Raw genomic sequence first — 25168 nt, forward strand, 5'->3', positions numbered from 1 at the left:
TATGTTTAAAGTTGGAAAAGTCTGCACTGCTAGGCAATTCACATATTGCCTATTTCGTGTCTTCATCACGAGTGTGGACTCATTGTGGTTGTGCTTTTAGATAGCCCAGGCGTGTCAGCTACATTCCACAATTGGTATTGACCTTGTCGCCATGTGTGTGAACGACATTCTGGCTCATGGGGCAGAACCCCTGTTCTTTCTCGACTACTACGCCTGTGGAGTTCTTAATGTGGACGTTGCAAGCCAGGTTGTGGCCGGGGTTGCTGAGGGATGCAAGCTGGCAGGCTGTGCTCTTGTTGGTATGTACAACGGGCTGTGAAGTGCCTCAGACTTTTTCTTTACTTTGTTTTCTGTCAAAAATAGCATTCCTTAGAATATACTTCATATTATATAGAATTTCATCTTCTTTAATATGATATATGGGTTTCTAAATTTTGACCAATACTTTGTTAAATACGATCCTTTTATCTCATGCTGCATTTGAGTATGCAGATTTGGAAGCCCCAAAACGATCATTGCAGATCAGGGACCACAATTAAAAACTGGTTAAGAAAATGTACAGCAATTCAACTGGAGGCACTAGAGCAGTATATTGGCTATAAAACAGTGAAGGAATGGAAAAAAAAATTCTAATTGTTTAGGTAGTATCATGTAACAAAATTCGGCCCTTTTTCCTTTTTTTAAGAATTATTATAAACTACTTCAAAGATTTATACAAATCTGACTTTCAAGTAGAAGCTCCCTGTGAAGCATGCTTGAATAATATCAAGGGAAAAATTGTTCCAGGGCCGGGTATATTTCAAAGATTTGTTTATTGAAATCTCTTAGCTAGGTGAGAACAAAATAGTAATATGCGTTACAAGAGCGGTATGTTGATGTTTTCATGTTCGAGGAAAAGATTGAAAAAGCGAAACTTAGTTGACCTTTTTTAATTTCCGAGAACATGAAAACAAACATACCGCTCGTGTATCGTACATTATTTTGTGTGAAGATCGTTTATTACATACCAGAAAGAGGAATTTCTAATTAGTTGCAATGAAATCTCCATCTTGGTTTCTGTTCAATGACGGCAACTTTTAAAAATAAAAATATCTATCTTCAAATTGTTGCTATAAAATGTTTGCTGTGTTTACCATATTCCCCCAGTCTATAAATGCGAACTTAAAACAAACGGTAAGATTATGTAATGATTTATTTTTCATTTTAATATTTTAACAATATTATTTATATAACATATTGCAGTAATAACATCGGCATCTGGAATCTTGTTGATTTTTTCACGGCTTCCTTAATGTTACTTGCATCACGAATGCAGTAACTTTAGTGGAGTTGTAGAGTTTACTTAATTTTTGAAAATATTTAAAAACAATAATTAACAGTGCAATTTAGGTGAAATTGACAGTGGTAAGTTTCCAATTTATAATTATTACTATGTTAAACGTCTCTAAAAATAATATGTTAAAAGCCTAAAGCAGTAAAATGAATATGGCGCTTAAGCGGTAAGAAGAGGGAAATTGTTATGTGTGTTACGTTGGGAATACTGAATGTGGTATTTCAACTTACCGCGTATTAGTTTTGTGCGGAAAGCAAGCAAATACGCACGATCTCGCACAAAATAATATGTGAGCAATATCATAAGAAGTAAAACATTAACCTATTTTTGTGTACGGATACAGTTAAATAACTGATAGTGTTTATAACTGTTTATAACTCCACAGTGTATTTTGGTAAACATTTTTCTTTTCTAATATTCATATCTGAATAGGGTGTAAAAATTATATAGTGTCTAAAATATTTTTAGAGCTTAGTTTTACTTATTTCGTCAAAATTCTTTATGCATGCATTGGACTTAAAGCAGCAACCTATCCCTCATACCACTTTCTGAGTTCGTAGATTACAGGTAAAGGATGGGACAAAAACCTCACGAATATTTGGGTCCATTGTCCCATCTCCAAATTTTTATGTGAGAGAGGAATGATCAGTAAATATTACTTGGAGTTACTGTGATTGAAAGATTCCTGAACTATTGGTATAAATAAACAATGGTAGTGCGTACATGCTACCCAAAATTGTTTCCTTCAAAGTAGTTGTCTGAGACTCTTACGTAATGATTTCAGCAAACTTTTTACATTTGGATGCATTTTTATTTCTGAAGTACCTCGAGAACTGTGTTAAAATTATTTTAATCGTATTTATGGAATCAAATCGTTTCTCATTCAGAGTAACTTAATTTTTCGGAGTACAGATAAGTCTTCTGAAGTTGTTGTTGTCTAGTGCCTTGCATTTGGCAATGAAGCCATTAGCAGAGTCTTCTGAAGTCAAATTAGGAGAATAGAGTGGTTGAAGAAGCACAAAAATATTTCACTAGAAATTAGAGTATAAATGGAGTAGTAAGATGGTGCATATTCAGTATCCAGGATGTCTGCCATTTCCTTCTCGCTTGCCTCTTTAATCACTGTTAACACTTCTGTAATAGTGTTACATTATTGTTGGACACTTTCTCACCATTCCTTCCAGTGCATCCTTCAGCAGGCAGTTTCTTCTCAGCCAGTGACCCGACCAATTCCTTTTTCTCTTCCTGATCAACTTCAGCATCATTCTTTCTTCATCCACTCTTTCCAGCGTTTCATTTCTTATTCTGTTTGTCCTTTTCACACACTCCATTCTTCTCCACATCCATGTTCCAAATGCTTTTATTCGCTTCTCTTCACTTCGTCATAAAGTCCATATTTCTGCCTCTTGTAATGCCACACTCCACACAAAGCACCTCACTAGTTTCTCCAAGACTTATATTAAGCAGTATTAAAATTTTCCAGTTTCCATTCATGTTCATCTTAGAAACAACCATTGTGAGTTACTTTAAAAAAATAATATTGTAAGTGAACATTGAAGAGTTTGAAGAAACTGACTCCAATAACATAAAGCATTGTGTGTACTATATATGGTATTGAATTATATATTTGAGATAAAATGTGACAATATTTTACGTGAGTTGTTCCAAATATAAAATTTCTCTTATGCTTTCTTGCTTTCTGGTACAGCTTACCTGAGATGCAAGGACCTATATCATTTTTGGTGAGCTCTGAATAGTTTTTCTGTAGATGAAAGTAGCTTTAGTATGTTTTGTGTTTCATTTTGTTTGCTTACTGCTGCATGCATGCATGCATGTTTTTAAGAAAAGAGATTAGCTTTAGTGTATGTAATCATGAATCTGTTTATTGCTTTCTTTGTAACAGTATTTGTATATAGATATAAACTTTCAAAATAACGTTGGAATAATCAATGTAATTGAGTGAAAAAGAGCCTACTTCATTTTGTCCCTCATTAATTCTATTAAAATATCTAATATGTTAAATAATACAATTAGTATTAAACAGAAATTAATTGCAATAAAACTAAGAGGAAGATGAGCATATCTTTTATGATTGGTTCTAGGTGGTGAGACAGCTGAGATGCCGGGTCTGTATGCAGTGGACGACTATGACTTGGCAGGATTTGCTGTGGGAGCAGTGGAGAGGACGAAGCTGCTTCCCCACACAGACGAGATACAAGCTGGAGATGTGGTCATTGCGCTGCCTTCTAGTGGTGTTCACAGCAATGGCTTCAGCCTCGTTCGCAAGATCATGCAAAAATGTGGGGTTCAGTACTCTGATGCAGCTCCTTTTAGTTCATCAGGAAAAACGTTCGGTAATACTCCATCTTCTTTGGATGTTTTCTGTGAAATGTTGTAGGAATCTTCTTCACAATACATACTTCATGAAAGTGTTAAATATAGCAGTTGTTTCTTCCACAATATACATGCTCACTTGTCTTCCCTCTAACAGTAACTGAAAGAAGCTGTTCACGTACCAGTTGTAGCCCAGACTAAATGTGGAATGAACCATGTCCAGATAATAAGTGCATCTGTGTAAGCCTTGGACGAAAACCATAAAATATACAAACATAACATCCACTTTAGAAAAAAAAAAAAACAGAGCACTCAGCGCACAGAGCTGAGAGGTCCCGGGTTCGATTCCCGGAGCTGGGACGAATTTTTCTCGAATTAAATGATGATAATACACATTGGCTACTTCATAGTAGTCGTGTAATATTCAATGAGGTAGGCGAGACCTTATATATAATGAATATGTGATGTATTAACTGTTAGCAGTTGTCACAAACTGAGGTTGAATATGGCCATAAAGTCATTTAAATATGCGCTCCTGCATGTATGACTAACATTGTCTAAAGTGCAGGTAGTAAGGCCGTAAAACATTACAACGAGAGGAGTTCGGCCGGCACAGTGGATCATGTCCCGGCATAGCTCAGTTGGAAAGAGCACTCAGCGCGCAGAGCTGAGAGGACCCGGATTCGATTTCCGGTGCCGGAACGAAATTTTCTCGAATTAAATGATGATAATACACATTGGCTACTTCATAGTAGTCTTGTAATATTCAATGAGGTAGGCGAGACCTCATATATAATGAATATGTGAAATATTTGTATGTTTAAATGAATGTTCATTGTACCAACATTATAAAATTTATGCTTTTCGGACAACTCTTTAAATTGATGGTACACATTCACACTTAATATGCATAGTGTCTAAGAAGTTGGCAATTCTAGTTTCATTTAGTGAAACAACCAACTATTTATTTTGGAATATTTCTGTAAGCTTATATGTGGTCTTGTGGTGTCATTTGAACCAATAACTAGCTTCATTTGCTAAAACATTATGTGTGAATTGTAATTGTGTTCATATGAATTTTTCTATGTAGCCTAAATAGATAGTACCTTGAATTCGTGTCAGCAACCTTTTAATACGTTTTCCCCTCCCTCAGGAGTTCCTTTTGTGTTACATTCCATCAGATTATGTTCCCCTCCTGTGAATTGAAGTTTTAAATCTGGAGATACGAGAGGTTGAGTCTTCTTCCTTATTACATATTGTGCAGACTGGGTTTCCTTTCTTGCAACAAGTAGGTGCCAATAATATTGTCTCCATTGTTTTCAACAGGTGAAGAATTGTTGACACCAACGAAGATCTACGTGAAGAGCTTGCTACCAGCCTTGCAGAGTGGGAAGGTGAAAGCCTTGGCTCATATAACAGGCGGTGGACTCACAGAAAATATTCCACGAGTCTTACCAAAGAGTTGTAAGGTCCTACTTGATGCTTCAAAATGGACAATTCCATCAGTGTTTGGATGGTTGGCAGCTGCAGGTATGGTTAAAAATTAATTAAAGCCTTAAATATGTCCAAAATAAAAACAAAATATGTCTGCTTGTATCTATATAGCTGTGTGTGTTGGTATGTAAAATGCGGGGTAACGAGTGGCTAGGAAAGAATGAGCTAATCCTAGCAAGAAGAAAATGTAGTTTTAATGCTCATTCCCCCAAATTTTATTTTAAAAATGGTTTACCTGAATTGGGTAGAGAATGATAAAATACTACTGTTGTATAATTTAAATATTACGTATTGTATTATTTTTAATCATTATACTGTAATTACAACTTTACATTTACAAACAAATTTTTATACAAATAATTTATGTCTAGTTGTGTCCTATGGAAGTCAGTCTGAAGCAACAGGAAAGAGGAAATTAATTTTCACTAAAATGTGCTGAGAATTTAGTACAAAAATCTACAAGAATAAAAATATATAATACACTGGCATTACCCTCCCTTTTATACGGAAGCGAGATTTGGACATTAAAGAAAAAAGACATGAACAGAATCAAAGCAACGGAAATGAAATTTTTCAGGAGGACAGCAGGATATACTCTTTTAGACCGAAAAAGGAATGAGAAATTTTAGAACAATTAGAAGTAGAATCAGTAGAAGAGAAAATCACCAGATACAAATTCAATTGGCTAGATCATGTAAGAAGAATGGAAAATTCAAGAATCCCAAAAATTATGATGCAATATAAACCTAGAGGACATCGTCGACCAGGAAGACCTTTAAGAAGACTGCTAGATGGGGCCGAAACAGGTCTAGAGAGGCCTAATTCATGAAGGATGATGATGATGATGTGCTGAGAATGATCTATTTACATTACCAGTTTTAAAAAATACTCAGAAGAGTAATCTCTTTTCTCTTTTTGACTTGCCGTACAGATACAAATTAATACTGTTTTGATTTTCAACCACACTGAAGGAGAAATTATTATATCTTCGAACAATGTCAGACCCTCTACTGCCATAGCAAAAGTTTTTGTCATAGACTTCCCTCCTTCTTCCTCCACCTCATCTTCAGCATCAGCCTTTTGTAGTTGATTACATAAATCATCTCTATACTACTGGGATGCAGAGGTGAGGACATCTTTTTCACAAGAAGCAGTCTTCGATAAAAGTAACTTCACTATAGTTATAGTTACTTTATTTAAATCATATGCTGTTACCAAGCATTCCTTTGAAACTGTAACTGTTACTAATAATGGCATTACTTGTAACACGTTAGTCCCAAACACTATAGAAAACCAGCTGTGAAAATGGTAGAACCACAGTCTACTATATACAGTCACGAAGCTTGAGTTTTGAGGGTGCTAGAAACAATAGACTGTGACGGTACTATTTTGCATTGCCTGTAATGAGACGATATTAGCAATCCTAGTGGTGAGCAACTATCTAATGTTTGCATATTTACTACGTATTGAGCTTCGCGACTGTATATACTAGACTGTGGTAGAACTCTATTTGTCTTCACCCCCTTGTGTCTCCCTATGCCCTTCCCTCCATCCCTCTCTTGCTAGCTCACTTCATCCTTTTCTTCCTGTGCTTCTTTGTGGCATGATGATTGTGACTTTCGAAGTATTCTTTACATGTCAGTAGTCTGATGGGTATGCATGCTTGTTTATTCTTCCAGGTGGTGTGAATGCAGCTGAACTTCTTAGAACATTTAATTGTGGGATTGGAACTGTTATAATTGTCAGTTCCTCAGATGTTGAATCCGTCCTTAAGTTAATCACTAGTGATACACCTCATGTCATCGGAACAGTGGAAGCAAAAACTGGAGGTAATAATCATAAATCATAATCAAGCAGCAGAAATAGTTTAAAGATTATTCATAGCAGCTATTATTGCTCAGCTACTGGTTACTTTGATTGCATTTGAACCCAAGGTTCATGTGTTCAAACCCTGCTAGGACAATGAATTTTTAAGGACACGAATTATTATTACTGAATTGCAGTTTCCTTTAATTCTGTCATTTTGGCCTGGAACAGTCCTTCAGTGTAATATTTTGAAGGTTATATTATTTTTGGTGCTTAAAAGGGTAATTTTATAAGCTACCCCAACTGAAGTTTATTATTTTGCTGCTAAATATTAGCATTTTCAGAGGGCATGTGAATTGTAAATATTAGCATTTTTAGAGAGCATGTGGACTGAGCTTGGATGTGGTTAACAAAAGAAAAGAAGTAGTAGTAAAATTTAGAATATACAGAGGCTTTGACACACCATCTGCATTGTTTTGGCATAGTCTAGTGAATGTTAGATATGCAAAGACCCAAACTCTGTCATAATGCAGTACATCTATTAGTATCTGAAATTTTAAACAAAGAAAAACAATAATTAAAACACATCACAAGTTTGTACTTCTAAACGAGGAGGAAAATGATTTGAAAGTCAAGATTCTGATCCTGTCATTGTTAACAAACAAATGAAAATCATTAGTGTGAATTTTTCGAAAGTGGATTGAAGCTAGAAGTTCCAGATTGTAGATTCACGGTATGTTAACTCTATCCCTGAATGAAAGAGCTGCAGTTAAAATTTATTACTAATTTCTCGCCCACATTTCTTACTTCGAGAGTGCATCAGTGTTTGATGCTTACATCAGAAACATTGAAATCAGATCCTAGTAGTGTTGCAAAGGTTCTTCTAAAATCTCATTAAACGAAGGAGGAGGATTGAGTCAATAATGTTAGATGTCTAGGAACACACTGACGAATACAGAGATTTACTGTCACCTCAAAAATGCAATCTGCAAAACCCATGTACTTGTTAAGGAATTTGTATGTTTTGTTACTGAAAGAACCCTTATTTATATTCTGTTCTGTTACCATATTCGATTGCACTGTTATCAACTGCCGTATTTACTCGAAAATAAGACTCATCCATTAAGATTTTTATAAGAAAGAGAGAAAGAGTAGACTAGTAAGAATATATCAGTAATCCAAGTTTAAAGACTAAATTACAACTTACATTGTACAATTTTTCCCTTGAAATTATTCAAATCTGCTTTACAGGGAGCTTTACCTGAAAGACTAGATTTGCGTAATATTTACGTCACTGTGTACGTTAACAGAAAACCACAATTCCAAGTCACACAGAGATTGTGTGCACTCGATGTGGGTCTCTGGCATTTCGTCAGCCCACGCGAGTTGTGTGGATATAAAGGGAAAAGTTGAGACGGTGTCGGGTGGAGTTCCCGGGTAGCTCAGTTGGGAGAGCGCTGGTACGTTCAACCAGAGGTCTCGGGATCGATACCCGGCCCGGAACAATTTTTCCCTTGAAATTATTCAAATCTGCTTTACAGGGTGCTTTACCTGAAAGACTAGATTTGCGTAATATTTACGTCACTATGTACATTAACAGAAAACCACAATTCCAAGTCACACAGAGATTGTGTGCACTTGATGTGGGTCTCTGGCGTTTCGTCAGCCCACGCGAGTTGTGTGGATATAAAGGGAAAAGTTGAGACGGTGTCGGGTGGAGTTCCCGGGTAGCTCAGTTGGGAGAGTGCTGGTACGTTCAACCAGAGGTCTCGGGATCGATACCCGGCCCCGGAACAATTTTTCCCTTGAAATTATTCAAATCTGCTTTACAGGGTGCTTTACCTGAAAGACTAGATTTACATTGTACTAGTTTCTTAAAAAATTTCATTGTATAAAATGCTATTAAAACAGATTTGTGAAGCGTAGTATCAATTTTTAACTTTATTAAGCATACTTGTGAAAGTGGGTGGATATAGGTCTAAATGCATATGAACAAGCAAGATGCTCTGACTTTAATTTTTGTGTAGGTTTGAACACTGGATGTCAAATGACACTGGCTTTATATTATAGTTGTTTATTAACTGAAGTTTATTTCTATTTTATTCATATTCATATTTTTCAAGTCAATGATATTAATTTGCAAGCACATAGCTGTAAAATTAAGCCATCTTGGTAATTTAAATAGCCAAGGATTGATCACAGGAGCAAGTTGATTACTAACACTTATCATATATTATACTTTGTTTCAGATGCTAGTCAAGTGGATGTTACAAATTTTGTTCCTGTAATGGAAGCACTAATGAGGCCATATGTAAAGTCAGTTGTGAAGTTACATGCTCCTGAAAGAAAGAGAGTCGGTGTTCTGATATCTGGTAGCGGTACAAATCTTCAGGTATTTTGATTGATTCTACAATATTTTTACCAACAAAAATAAGAGAATGCTACAAAATGTTAACACAACTCCAAAAAGTTAATAAGATTGTCCATCTCCAATGGATTCCAGCACACACTGGAGTCATGGGGAATGAAACCGCAGACACACTTGCAAAGAAAGGCACAACAATAAAACAAAAGCCTAAATTTAATTTCTCATATTCCTCAATAAAACGCTTGATCACTACAAAATTTTCTCATTCATACCTACAAGAAATAGAATCAAATGCTAAAGACAAAAAATGGATTATCCTACTTTCAAACCCAGATATAATCCCCCAGAGACCAAGGAAAACAGCAGCTGCAGCCTTCAGACTATTGACAAATCATGACTGTCTAGCAAGTCATCTCTACAGAATAGGTATCTCAGCTTCACCCATATGTGTCCTGTGTAACGATCCAGCAGAAATGAATGAAGACCACTTGAAGACCTGTGAAGCATTAAGATCAGAAGAAACTACAGTTCAAAAGTATTGGAAAGCACGACTGCTAATGGCTTCATTGCCAGATGCAAGGCACTAGACAACAGCAACAATATTTTTACCCATTAGGCATCTCTGAGCTGTGTAATATAATTATATAAGTTGCAAATACCTTTCTGAAATGACATTTTAATGATCTGAGTTTCTATTCTTTTAAACTGTAGTCCTTGTTATTAGATCATGAAAATTATTACAAAATATGTCCCTTATTTTGAACATAGTGTAGTACTGTTTTTATTATTATTATTATTATTATTATTATTATTATTATTATTATTATTATTATTATTATTGTTGTTGTTGTTGTTGTTGTTGTTGTTGTTGTTGTTGTTGTTGTTGTTGTTATTATTAATTAATTAAAGTAAAAAATGTATAATTCAAATTTATATGAACTGCAAGTGTTCATAGAAACAATAACGAAATGAAAGTAAAATTATACTCAATATATTGTAATCTACAGGAATCGAAGTAATATGACGTGATTACTATTTCTAAAGATTACTGTAATATAAACACTTGCTAGTATTCTGAATGCCTGTACAAATACATTTCTAAGTACTATTAAAGATTTATTACTGCACTTGTTTGGAGACGTGAATTCTGGTGTGACATTCATTATTCTACAATTTAGTAACACTGTTACACAAGTATACTTGTGCTTTTCTTCCCATCTTCATTTTCTATTTATAATTCGCAAGAAATTATTTTTAAAGATTACAGCTTCATTTCTTATTCTGTCGTCCATTTCACACACTCCATTCTTCTCCATATCCACATTTCAGATGTTCCTAAGCATTTCGTAATGTTCATATTTCTTTCTCATTCAATACCACACTCCACACAAAGCACTTCACTAGTTTCTTCCTTAGCTCTTTTTCTAGAGATATGCAGAAGATGTTCCTTTTTCTATTAAAAGCTTCCTTGGCCATTGCTATCCTCGTTTTGACTTCTTGGCAGCAGCTCATGTTACTACTAGTACACTCCAAGTATTTGAAGCTGTCCACTTGTTCCACTGCCTCATTTCGAATTCTCAAGTTTACCTTCTTTAGTTTCCTTCCGATGGTCTTCGTCTTGTTAGCATTAATCTTCAGCCCATACTGCTCACAGCTGTCATTTAGCTCCAGTAGCATATTCCTTAGTATCATCTCCTCTTCTGCTAACAACACCATATCATCAGCAAATCTTACGCACTTTATTCTTCTTCTTCCTACTACCACACCTTCCATGTTCTGAAAACAATTATTTTGATATGTGAAGCAAATAAATTCATTCCATTGTTTCCAATTTATAGATTCTGATAGTTTTTTAAATAATAATTGAATTATTTTTTTAGTTTTTGGTACAATATAGACTCTCTTGGATTCAGAAACAGTGGAAGCCACATACCAAAAGCGACTGTTTTTACTGTATACATATTGTGAAATAGGTAGAAGTTCAACTCAGCTGACACTGACAATACATACATACACACACACTTACCTTAAACCACGTTGTGTGCAATTTGCAGTACAACCAATTAATATCGATAATTGTAATGTTACAGTCTCTTATTGATGCCACTGTGGATCCCAGCAGAGGAACTGGGGCTGAGATTGTGCTAGTCATCTCTAACAAGGCTGGAGTACAAGGCTTGAAGAGAGCAGAAAATGCTGGCATTCCTACCAAGGTAAGAGCTAATCACAACAGCAACCTGTCTGTGCTGACAGTACAGCATATCTCTAATGATTATTGGGGTTACCAAGTTGTTTAATTCCTCTTACTTGCGATATACGGGGTGAACTGTAAGTAATGTCGTTAATTTCAGGGGGTTATTCTTTGAGATATCTATATTAATAATAAATCTGTAACCAAAATTTTTCTGATAATATTCACTTTTTCAAAAATAATTGGTGTCAACATTTATAATTAACCATCCTGAGACCAATAATCGCCTTTTTTTTTATATTTTTGTCTGTCTGGATGTTTGTTACCTTTTCACATGATCATGATTGAACCAATTTTTATGAAAATTGAAATATAAATTAAGTTTGTTCTAACTTAGATTTTAGGCTATATGGCAATCGAAGTACTTTATTTAAAAAGGAAGTTATAAGGGGGCCTGAATTAAATAAAACGAAATATCTCGCTTATTTTTTATTTTTATGTAAAAATTACATAACAAAAGTTTCTTTGAAAATAATTCCCGATAAGTTTTATTCTATGCAAAATTTTGATACTACTGATATTTAACGAAATACACGAGTTTTAAAATGGCAATGCATTTTATCAGCACTGCCTCAGACTAATAGGTTATAATGAAATGAAAACAAATGACTTCGTCTATAAGGGGCCTTGCACAACAACAAATGGAAGCTATTCATTTAACACTATTTTATATGGATATATTTGTATGATGGGAATATATAAATGTTTATCAATAGTAACATACAGAGAATGTTTGTGTGTTTGTATGAAGTAATCTCAGAGGCTACTTAACCGATTTGTATAATTATTATTTCACCATTGGAAACTATAGTTTCTCTAATGGACATAATGCTATATGCTATTACTGTAACTCCTGAGTGAACATTAAAATATTCTTATATACAGAAAACTTGAAATCCTGTCGCAATATTATATTACTAGAGTATTTAAACTTTATTTGGTCTACATAAAATACTCTAATTTTATACACTTCAGTTTCTTTTTGTCCACAGAACATAATAGTATTTTTAAGAGTTTTGTCATAAAGATGAGTATTTTCCCAGGACCAAAAATACAGCAATATGGAGTAAAAATTAGTATTTTACCGTTGAGCTCACTGGAGCTGAGTTATTTTACTAAGTGGCATGAAATAGTGTTCCTGCACTCATAATTTGCCCATATTCGTTTCCTGTGTTTCTTAAAATAATATTTATGTACCACTTTCATATTCATCTCAGAGAATTAACGAACAACGAGAATGTATTGATTTAGTATGCAATAATAGTACCTTAGCTTAACATTTCTATAATCCAAATATTAACTATGCTCATTTGAATTGTGTTAAAATAGATAAAATGAATAAACTATGCAATAAATGCAATGCAAAAAAAATGGCGTACTGGTAATGAGTCAAATGGATTATGTTACGCTGTTGTAAAAGTTGTTCCTCCTGAGATTCAAGAGCTCCCACAACCAATTAAAAACTTACTTATCAGAGTACATCCGTTATCAACACACTTTTTAAATAATGTAAGACAGTACAACACCTTATTTCAAGTGGAATCGTTTGGTGCAAAAGAAATACATAAAGCCAATTCTATGCCATCATTTAAAGTTCAAGCATAGGCTTAACATTTAATTGGAAATCTACTTCCAGATGAGAATAAGAGCCTTGAGTTCTTACCAGTATATTTCATTTCAGATGCTGACCAGTTGTCTGTTAGGTCTAATATAGTATCAGTCTTAAAAGTAGAATTGACTGAACAGCTCCAGGAAGTATTGCATGATAATAACAGTTAAATTCATAATTTTAAATATAACTTTCAAAATGATTCAGGAGAAAACGACTTACAACGTATAAAAAGCTATTATTCACTAAGTAATTACAAAATTGTATTTAGATTTCAGTCAGTATTTATTTCTAACAAGTGCAGCAAAGAGCATAGGTATGCTAGTTTTAAATAAAAATGTTTAATACAGTTTTGCTCGTTTTTACTTCCTTTTCGAGGAAAAAATATATTTTATGTGAAACATTTCTTAGGATGTTTTAGAAAAGCCAGTGATTAAATTCCTAATATGCTCAGTCACTTTAAGAAAACAGTGTATTATGATGATAAATGATTGAAAGAATTTTGTGTAGAAATTTGATCTGAACAAATGTAACTTTTAGTTCTGCAAAGAAATTTTACAATGTTACATTTGTTCGGATTGAATTTCTGCCCATTTAAAGGACAAAACTATAAAATTCTTTCATTCTCTTAAACTGACTGAGCATATTGGGAATTCAGTCAATGGCTTTCCCAAAACACGCTATGAAATGTTTCATATAAAACGATTTTTATCTCGAAAAGGAAGCAAAGACGAGCAAAATTATATTAAACTTTTCTTTTTGAAATACCTCAAAGAAGAATCCCCTGAAATTAATGACATTACTTATGGTTCACTCTGCCATCTAGTGGCTTAGCATGAACACTATCACGTGTCTAAAGTATGAAATGGAAAAAGCCATTTTGAAAGCTGGCTGCCAGAAGTAAGGATGCTTCATGTCCACGTAATACTAGGGGTTATCTCAACAGCACAGACATGTAACATGAAGTATTGTTCCATTTTGTCTTAGCTTAATAGGGTAAGGAACACTTGGTTGAGAATTTTGCTTGGGTCAAGTCAGGGCTCTTTCACTTCCTGTAAGTCTATAATATAGAATCTTTGTTTTACTTTCCATCCAAAGAAATATGCAAAGTATTTTTATTGCCCATTTGAAAATCTATTGCTCTCAGCTGAATTTGAACCTGTGAACGTGGGATCCAGAGCATGAAACCATTAGGCCATTGAACATAATTACACCAGTTGAAGGATGGGTGGAACAGAGAGAATTTTTCTCCGTTCCACCCATCCTTCATCATATGATGACACAGAATTTCTGCATGGAAATATCATATGTACTTCGGTACATCGTAATAATAATTACACCAGGCTAAAAATTGTGTTTCTGATAAGGGGCAGTCCTTTATTGAGAGTGATTTTCCGCACCCACAGGTGATCTCACACACAGCATTCAAGTCACGTCTGGAGTTTGACATGGCTGTGCATGCCGAGCTGGTGGCAGCAGGTGTGGAGATCGTGTGTCTGGCCGGCTTCATGAGAGTCCTCACTGGCGATTTTGTGAAACTGTGGAGGGGGCGACTCATTAACATCCACCCAGCTCTCCTCCCCTTGTTCAAGGGAACCCACGCACATCGGCAGGCCCTGGAAGCTGGTGTCAGAATCACAGGATGTACTGCGCACTTTGTGGAGGTATGTACGTTCGAAACTAGTTTATGCTTTCCTCAAACAGCATTGAATTGTAACCAGAATCTTCTCAATTTGTACATGTACAAAAGTATTCATTAGTATTCTTGATCGAAGTCAATATTGACTTAATTATTATCATCTTACAAGGACCTTGGTTGAGAAAAAAAAGATATACCGAAGGCATTGTAAACCCTACTATTGTTATATATTCAGAATAGCATTCAACTTGTTTGCAAAGGCTTTGAATAAACTATCTATTGAGAATAAATGTTTAGAAAATATAAAGTCTTACATGTCTGATGTGACATATGGGATGCATATTAGGAATGTTACAATATTTCAACAGTTTTATGTGTATTTTCTGACTCAGTAAGCAAGGGTGACCACCACCAAATTTTTATATATTTTCCTTTAAGATAAACCCACATGCAGTAGACTAAGCAATTTAATTTAATCTTCATTTCAAATGTGTAGTAAAATGTTTTAATGAGCTTCAGTTTAAAGTTTTGTATTTACATTTATAATAAAAGTGATATTGTTTTGTTAATACAGTGTATAGTCAGCCTCAGTAGCGTAGTCGGTATAGCGCTGGTCTTCTGTGCTCGAGGTTATGGGTTCAATCCCGGCCCAAGTTGATGGCACTGAAATGTGTTTAAATGCGACAGGCTCATGTCGGTATATTTACTGACATGTAAAAGAATTCCTGCGGGACAAAATTCCGGCACACCGGCAACGCTGATATAACCTCTGCAGTTGCGAGCATCGTTAAATAAAACATATGGCAAGTCCTTGGCATCAACCCCTTTGATTTGATTACCCCTCTTTGATTTGATTACCTGGTTGGGTTTTTCCGAGGTTTTCCCCAACCAAAAGGCAAATGCCAGGTAATCTTTTGGCGAATCCTCAGACCTCACCTCATCTCACTACATCTCGCCAAAATATGGTAAAAAATTGCACAAAATTGTAAAAATTGTAGAAAATTACTAAATTGTAAAACTGTAAAATTTGTAATTGTGATATTATAAAACTTTGACTTGTTCCACATCTTAAAGCTTCATTGCTCATGCAAGATCTATGGAATAAAATAAATGAATGAATAAAAAAAAATACAGTGTATAGGTATAGGCCCTATTATCGATTGTGACAGTGAAAACATCCATGGAACATAAAGAAGGCCGTGGTATAGTAAATTTACTCTTTTAGTTTATTATTCTTATTAATGTTATAAAATAAAAGTATGAGTAATTTAAATTCTGCATAAATATAGTAATGAAGTGGAAATGCCACACCAATTGCATTTAGATTTTCTTAAGAACTCATACTCATCTCAGGAGAATACTTCTGTACTTGCCATGTTTCCCAAGTCCTTGGGAAACAATATAAATTTCTCTTGGGAATACTAATACATCGTGGATATTACACATAACTAGTCGCATAGTTCAGATGGTAGCACATTTGCCTGGGTTCGAATCCCAGTTAAGTTGTTCATCTAGTTGGCTTTTTCTGATGTTTTACCCTAATGTAAAATGAATGTCCATGGCAAATCCTCGGACTCATCTCACTATCACCAATTTCATCGGTGCTGAGTAACCTAATAGTTGATACAGCGTCGTTAAAGAATTGATTAAAAGGTCATTATACAAAGACGTATGTAGATCGGTGAAACTTGCCATTCGAGAGGACAGCTGGGAAGGGAAGTAAATCTAAAAATCGGTGTCACAAAGTCACTTTATAAGTGATGCAGACAATTCAGTTTCTTTCATTGTATTGCAAATTATGCTCCTTCTTACAACAATGAAGAGTGACATAATTTTGTGAACTTACGGCAAGTTGTTGACATAGCACTCTCATTCTGTGTTCTGTTAGGTAGTACAATGTATCGGGATTTTGAAATCTCTCACACAAGAGTGCGAATATTAGATGACTTATTGAAGACATTGTCTGTTGATCTCTTGCAGGAGGATGTTGATGCAGGAGCCATTCTTGCGCAAGAATCTGTACAGATTGAACTAGGAGACACTGAAGAAAGTCTACAAGAACGAGTCAAACTTGTCGAACACAAAGTTTTCCCCAAAGCTCTTATGTTAGTAGCAACAGGGAAGGTTAGACTTGATGAGAACGGGAAGCTGGTATGGACTGAATGAATCTCAAGGATCTACTTGCAGACCGCATAGTTAACATCTCCACACATTTCATTGATTTAGGTCTGATTCACATTCTACAGTATAAAGGCTGGTTCACAATAAACCGGTAACAAAAACGACAACGAGAATGGAAGTATTGTTAAAATAAATGCATTTAAATGTGAGTATTCGCAATCAACTATTGTGAATGCTCACATTTAAATGCATTCATTTTTACATTATTTCCATTCTCGTTTTTGTTGTCGTTTTCGTTTCCAGTTTATTGTGAAGCAGCCTTAACTCTGTTGCTAGAACATTGTAGGACTTGCATAAAATTAATTTTTTACTACAGTGAAGTGTCTAAAAGTGTTCAGTGTCAGTTACCTTCTACGATCTTTGGATTGATTAAGTCATTTATTTTTGTTGCCCCGAAACCCTAGATTGGTATGGATATTATTATAGTTTTTTATTTGTACAGTATGCCTGTTCTATTTCCATACCACTAAGCTACACTTATTCCAGCATTTATGATAAAAGTTACAATTTTGTACCTCATGTTGTGTGCACTGCTTAATAAGATCAAGACCCAAGATAGTAAGATGACAGAGGACCAACACAAAACAATTTGACTCACCCATAGGTTGGTGTTTTTTGGAATGGGTGCTGCCCTGTTTATTATGTTTATGTTTCTCATGTACTCACTAACTCTGCCTGACAAGTACAGAGAATTTTCCAATTGTCCGATTTTTTAGTTATTCTACATAAACTGCATAATCTCATTTGAAAATTAAGAGAAACTGGAAGTAAGAAAAACGAAGTGTAGAAAGAGGCACATGTTTTAGCTTAAGAAACCACTTTAAATGATGGTGCCTAACTCTTTTTAAAAAGACCAGTGTATTAGGTAGCTCAGTTGGTAAAGTAACTGGCTATGGACTGACAGGTCCTGGGTTGCATCAGATTTTTCTTATTGCTCAAACTTTCAGAACGGTCCCAGAGTCCATTCAGTCCCTGTCAAATTGAGATACCAAGTCTTTGGAAAATACTGTTTAGCAGTAAGTAAATGAAACTGGCACACTATTGAACAGGGGTGAGCATAACTTTTCTATACTGTTATAAGTTGATATTTCTGACAATGAGTGTCATGCTACACACCAATTCGAAGCACAACTCGGCATTGGCACATCAATAGAACAGAAAATATTCACGTAAAAAAAAAAAATTAAATTATAAGCAGTTAAAATTTCATTTATTTACCAAAATTGAGCAGACATTCTGGTTGCCTTCTTTTCCAAACATTTTTTGCATGCATTTATGGAACTACTCGTTACTTGCTACAATTCTCTTCGGGAAATGTAGGCAGTGTTTTGATAGATGTTACGTTTCAGTTCTTCCAGTGTATGTGGATTTATTTTGTACTCTCTGGATTTTAAAGTAATTGCCTTTGGTTTTAACTATATTTTTGTAGCATTTCGCATAGAACCTTAAGACTGACTACCATATATTTTTGTGTGTACTTCTTATTTTTAATTCTTCTCTCCCAGAAAGAAAGCCCAAAGTTTCATTTCAGCATTGTTCAGTTTTAGAGAATGGCACACTGTTAGCTGAATGGCTAAAGTGTCAGCTTTCTACACTGGTAACCTGGGTTCGAATTCCAGTGGGTCCGACTGGAATTTGTGGTGGACAAAGACGGGTTTGGTGGTAGGTTTTTGCAGGGTACTCTGTTTCCCCTACCGATATTCCACCATTGCTCTATTAGTAATCATCATCATATGGTGTTACATAGTTCTCTTCCTATGATGTACCAAGGGCAATGCCTTTGTAGCAGCTAAAAGAATTACAAGCTTCAGCAAGTTAAGAATTTGGCATAAAAAAGATGAATCAAAAGTATTCATGTTAAGTTTGATGCTACGTATGAAAGTAAATAGCTTGTTTATGTAAGATTTATCTGACTTTCTTTATAATTTTTTACATTTTATTTTATAGCATAAAGCTTAACAGTGAATTTGCCTGAAACATATGCATAATGTCTTACAGAAAACATTCTTTAAGTATAAAACCGAAATGTACGTTTTCCTGCTTCAGTGTAATTGTAAGTTTGAAATAGGCTGTAAAAAAATCAGGCCTTTATAATCACACAAGCCTGCGAAATTAAGGTTCATTAGAAAAAAACACCAAGTTCATTGTTCTTTTGGTTGCTGAATCCAAAAACAAGCTCAGTTTTTCTTTGTCACCTATCATTTTCCCAAATTTTTGTTGGAAGTTTCAGCTAAGTGAATGTAGCATTATTGAAGTTAATGTTTTTGTGATATGTCTTAATCATAAACTCATCACAAATATAACAAAATCTATCCGAGCAGTTCACACAACCATGTTTCACAGTTCACAATACACCTTTTTAGACTTTATTTGCAATGGTCACTAACAAATTACAAACACTTGCCACTAAGAGCACTGTTATATATGACTACTGTAAACTGTCAGAACCTCGTTGTGTTTATTAATATCATACAAATATTAATTTCAATTTTGTAAAAAAGACTGTACGTGATGTGGCATTTTAAGTGTCATTTGTTGTTTCAGCACACAAATATACGTTAAGAGACAGCTAGAATTAAAATATATATATATATATATATATATATTTTCATTGCAGGCCTGTGTTATTTGAATACCAAATATTTTAAATTGCATAATTTAAACACAGATATTATGAACTTAAGTTTAAGTTGCCATCTACAGTAGTTTCCAGCGTGGACAATTTACTGACATGCAGCATATTGGTTTTTGTTTAAATTATACTATCCAAAAGTTATAATTATATTTATAAGAGATAAAAACTAACCTTTGATTTAAGATTTTTTTCATGGAAAGTGGAATATTTAAATCAACTTCGAACTGTTTTGCTTTATTCCTTGGTTATTTTTATAAATTAATCTTTTAAGTATGTTCATCATGTCAATGAAAGGAATGTTTTAAAGTTTCTAGACTTTCTTGTTGATTGAATTCTAAGTTTCCATAAGTACAACAAATATTTTTTCTTCGTTGTTATGGACTTGTTACATCAAGGTAACTTTAATTCATAGACTGAATTTTCAGAATTGATGTTTTATTCTTGTTTTTAAATTTATAAACGTTAATTTTATCCTTCAACTTAAGTTAAAAATAATAATTGGAAATATGTACATCCCTGTATATTTCATTATACTTTACTGATTTAAAGTTAAGCATAATATACATTGTGGAAATAAATCCTGCAGTGTTCTTTAGAATCTCTGTTACTATAGACGGTATTAAACAATTTTTATATGATTATACACGAGACAATGTAGAGAAAAACTTCATAAGGAAGTGTGCTTGTATGCCAGTTTATTTGATATGATGTTATCTTCACTTATAGCTATAACAAATTTGATTGGAGGAATTACATCATAAAGGGAATACTGCGTCATTTCTAATGAACTCGTAAGAAGTATGATTGTTCCAGACATTTAAAATATGAATTGTTAATGAAAATGTTTGACTGTAAAAGGTGATAAAAGTTGACTCTAATATCAGCAATGCACTCTGATTTAAGATCTTACTGCTGAAGTATCACTTCAACTGCTCGCAGCTGCGCTAGCAAGGTAATCATAAAGACTTATGCATTACCATTAATTATTTAAAAATAATACATGTAGCTTTATTTAAAAGCACTTACTTACCACAAAAAATTCTGCACTGTATCAGGATTACATTGGCACCTAGAATACATCATCCAATTTCGGGAATGAAATTACAATTGTGTTGGTTTGAATGTTTTATTTTTGTTTCAGTTTACAAATGGAAACTCAAATGTTTGAGAAAAAAAGTGTTTCTATTTTGAAAATGCTTTTCATGGTATCTTATGTTACATTTGAGTATTAAATGCTCATTTTTGTTCTCTGGCCCACACAAAAAACAAAAGACTATGTGGCCCTTGAAGAAATATAATTGGGAATCGTTGGTGTAGTTGTAAAATTTAAAAATAAAGTACCTATGTGTACAAGACAAAGTCGTAGGAAGATGCATGATATTTTGATCCACGAAAATCTACAGAGTATAACACTTTTGTAAAGCATTTGCCAAGCAGATCTACCTGTAAGCTGACCAATGACAGATTAATAAGTGGCCACCTTAATCTACAAACGTAATCCCTTATGATTTTTACCTTTAGGGTAGTATTAAAGTCAAGTGTACAGAACAAATCCTCATATTTTGGAATAGTTTCAGGAATGCATACATTGAGAAATTCACTTGTTAACGAGAGAGAAATTCCACCTAGCATTTCCTTCACAGGTGTCAAAAATGTGTGGCTGTCAACATTTTTAACATTATTTTTGAGGCTCAAGACTGCCGTAAGTGCTTTTAAATAAAATTATGTATTTTAATGGTATGTAATAAGTTATTACTAACAACCATAAATGATAATGATCAGTGTTTGTCGAAGAGAATCTTTTATGATTACTCTGCAGGTTATATCGTCGAAGCTGTGGGTAGTTCAAGTGATGTTTTACAGTAAGATTTTAAATCAGGCTTACTGTATTTTACATAAACTAACAAAAAAAGAATTTACTCTTATTCTCTACATTGTTCCTTAGAAGTGTTAATTCCATTACATTTAAATAAGCTATGAAAAAAAGTGCTACACTATTTTGTACTCTTAAGATGAATTTGATATTTTTTTATGTTTATGTGTTAACCTTGCTCAATGTTTGTTGATTTTAGAACTGATGTGAATAAATGGTCAGATTATTTTTAATATCTATTTATTGTTCATTTGATAAATCTATAGTGCGCGTTAAAAGGGTATGTCATAAATTGAAAGTTTTGAGCAGAGCAAAAACAAAGTTTAAAAGGACCAATAACATTACGATGGGCTAGAGATCTGATGCTCTGCTTCATCTCAAGTAGTACGTTTTTTGTATTCACATAGTAGTCATAATTCAAAACCACCAATTTCTAACATAGGCCTATGCCCTGTTTACCGCGCACCATAGAAATAACCTCCTGGGTGGTATCCAGGGATATTTCTTAACAATTCGCAAGTGAAGGCATCTAGGAAGAAAGAATTAATGGATGAAGCAAAGTGTAAGTAGAAGTTCGTCGTAATCTTGTGAAGCATCTATACTTCACCTTTCGTGGCGACAATAATACATAGAATGCATCATATTCATGCCAGTCAGATGTTTTTAGTCAACTGTCCAAAGACAGGTTTGAACCTCATAAGTGACACCGATAAGGCATTACTCATAAGGCAACTAGGCCAGGAGATAATGGGGTATGGTGGCCAGTTCCTTTCCCCCTTCATGGGATACAGTCGCAGATTAGCTACATATTCCACTAATCAGACTTCAGAACTCTGTTATAGTCGTGTCGCTGTTATTCCCGGCGTGACTCCACCTCTTTCCTTACGCCTTTGGAAGTGAAGGCTCTATAAAGTCTAGGTAGGTAGTATCATTCGCCATTTGTTCTTTCGTTGCCGAGCTACCAGACGAGGAATCTATTTGCTCCAGTGTTAAACATTATCATGTCGTAGCTCTTTGATAATAAATAGAGAGCAGAATATTAGGCCCTAAAAAGTGGCATTTTAGGCGCCTAAAATAAGCTCTTAAACTCCTTTATTTAGGATCTATAAAATAAAAAATAGGCTTTTTTTTGTTAAAGAATGTCACTAATATAAGAGTGTTTTTCATTCACCAATCACATTTCCATAGTTTGCGTCACAGTAGATGATCAGCACCTATTGCAGCTATTGTGTCACTCACTGCTGTACTTACAAATGATGAGAAAAAAGGAAGGGATTGTTATCTGTCTTGGAATGTAAGAGAATGCTTATTCGGTGCAACCCAGCGAGCTGCTGACAGAGGAAGATATAATAATAATAATAATAATAATAATAATAATAATAATAATAATAATAATTTGTCCCACAGGAGTTCTTTTACATGCCAGTAAATCTACTGACATGAGCCTGTCGCATTTAAGCACATTTAAATGTCATTGACCTGGGCCAGGATCGAACTCGCAACCTCGAGCACAGAAGGCCAGTGCCATACTGACTACGCTACTGAAAGTTGGAATTTTAGGATTGAAAGATTGTAAGAATGAGAAGGGGTGGCCCGGAGGTACTTCTCTGTTATGCTGTTCACTGCTAGGAAGGAGTAGTTGTTATCCGTCTTGGAATGTAAATGGTACAGGATGTTAAGAAAAACTGTAAACAGTTAGGAAAAATATGCAAAAATTAAAAAAAAAAACTAAAAAAAAAAAAAAGGCACTAATGTCGAAATAGGCATTTTTAGGCACTATAAAACTCCTTTATTTATACCTATATTTCCATGAAAAATGTAAATATTGAATGTCAAGCCTGTAAGTATCAAGGAAAAAAATAGGTTTTTTCCTAAATTCCGCTTTCTAATAATAAATCAAATTCACTGTAATTGAGCAATTAATTGAGCGGTGAATAACATCCTCGTGTGTTTTCTGCAAATGCCAACGAAATAACAAAAATGGCGGGCGACTATATTAAGTATTTATCGAGCCTTAGGAAGAGCATAACGCCATCAGCAGCAAATGACAAGACGCACATGTTTAAATGTAACCAACCTGCAACATGATTGGCTGCAGGAAATAAGAGCGCCGGAGCTATTTGAGGTACAAATCAGGCTTGATAGTGATGGATTTTCAAGGTAGGTAGAGGAATTTATTGTTGCTTCCATCAGAATGGAAGTACTGTAAAACCAGGTGGCTCTTACCATAGATTTACAGAATATTAAAGAATATTGTTCCTGAATGAATTGTAACAGTTCGTGTATTTTTTTTCATCCAATGTCAGGTATAATAAATTGATCATATGAACCCAAGCTTCTCCAAGTGTAATAAAATATTATTTTAACACCAGCTGAAACTTAAAGGTCGAATCTACTACACAAATGTTGAAAATATTAATACATTAATAACATAGAATGTTATTTTAACAATAAGTTATATAAACAACAACAATGAGCATATACAAGGTCAAAGAATTACAATGTTCAGATTTACACAAGTATTTAATAAATTTTAAAGAATGAAAAGTTTGTCTAAAGGGCTGGATTCGGGAAGAGTACCTAAAATGCTCATTGCATTTTCGCGTTGAATAGCTATAGGCCTACTTAAGCATTGACGCAAACAATTAGAGCTTTGGCGATCACTAGTAATAATATGAAAAGGCAGAAAACATATTTGTTTTGGTACTTTATGACGGATTTGATACATTTTTAGCGTCATGACTCCAAGGACCGTAGGTCTCCACAGCAAAGGGGATAAAGATATAATTGTCTAAAAGATATGCATATTTATTGACGTTTTTATTCACGGCTAATTCAGCAGCAGACACATGGCGTCTGGAGGTATTCGGCAAATGAGATGGAGCTAGATGTCAATGCAAGTGGAGTCCCAAATTAAAGATTTTCCTTTAGACCATGGAATTAAGGTGAGATCATTGAGTTTTTTCCATCTGCAGGCTAATACCTGGTGGTTCCAAAAGAGACGGGATGCCACAAGAAGTCAGAGATCTTTTAATGATATCATTGAGTGATGTATGCCTTGGAATGCGACTCTTGCTCCTCGCACACCTGAGTTATGATGGCCGTAAATATCCGCAATTCCTCCGTAAATATTTATTAATACATCGGTGTGGCTGGCAGAAAATTGTTGAAAATTGAAATGAAAACAAAACAAGTGATACATAGGTCTCAAGAATTCGGTACTTTGCCCTGTTTGTTTGTTTTTAATACCACTTTGGCTACATTACAATTTCTAAACGATTTAAGGCATTGCGGGCTGCATAACAGTTCATCTAAAGGCGCAAATACACGCCATATTACTTGAAAAATTTTTCTTGTGAATAGGAGAATAGAATGTGTAAGGAGGTCTTAGGTGTCTTTTACAGACTGATAATGTTGGAAGCGATATTTCTCATAATATACAAAATGATTATCAGAAAGCACCTTGGAAGTGATATTTCTCATAATAAACAAATGATTATTAGAAAGCGCATCGACTTACTAAATAACGTAAGAGCGACGAGCTACATACAATAAATAAATAATATACAGTATTATTCTAGCTCGTTGGATATGAGACATTCCGGGTTGCATCATAACAGTCTGTCAACAGAGCTCGCTTGGTCT

At 34.5% G+C, this 25168-nt stretch overlaps 1 protein-coding gene across 1 annotated transcript in view; it reads left to right on the forward strand.

The window, feature by feature from the left end:
• Positions 1-19596, forward strand: part of Gart (trifunctional purine biosynthetic protein adenosine-3 Gart) — a 36085-nt gene extending 16489 nt beyond the window's left edge. Inside the window, exons 11-18 of the mRNA XM_069827556.1 lie at positions 101-299; positions 3436-3687; positions 4994-5197; positions 6841-6990; positions 9217-9359; positions 11426-11548; positions 14602-14859; positions 16815-19596. Coding sequence (XP_069683657.1) covers positions 101-299; positions 3436-3687; positions 4994-5197; positions 6841-6990; positions 9217-9359; positions 11426-11548; positions 14602-14859; positions 16815-17000 — 1515 coding nt within the window. The 3' untranslated portion in view covers positions 17001-19596. The remainder of the gene's footprint in view (positions 1-100; positions 300-3435; positions 3688-4993; positions 5198-6840; positions 6991-9216; positions 9360-11425; positions 11549-14601; positions 14860-16814) is intronic.
• The last annotated feature ends 5572 nt before the right edge of the window (positions 19597-25168 follow it).

This window comes from Periplaneta americana, chromosome 6 (genome assembly GCF_040183065.1).
Source record: "Periplaneta americana isolate PAMFEO1 chromosome 6, P.americana_PAMFEO1_priV1, whole genome shotgun sequence".
NCBI lineage: Eukaryota > Metazoa > Arthropoda > Insecta > Blattodea > Blattidae > Periplaneta > Periplaneta americana.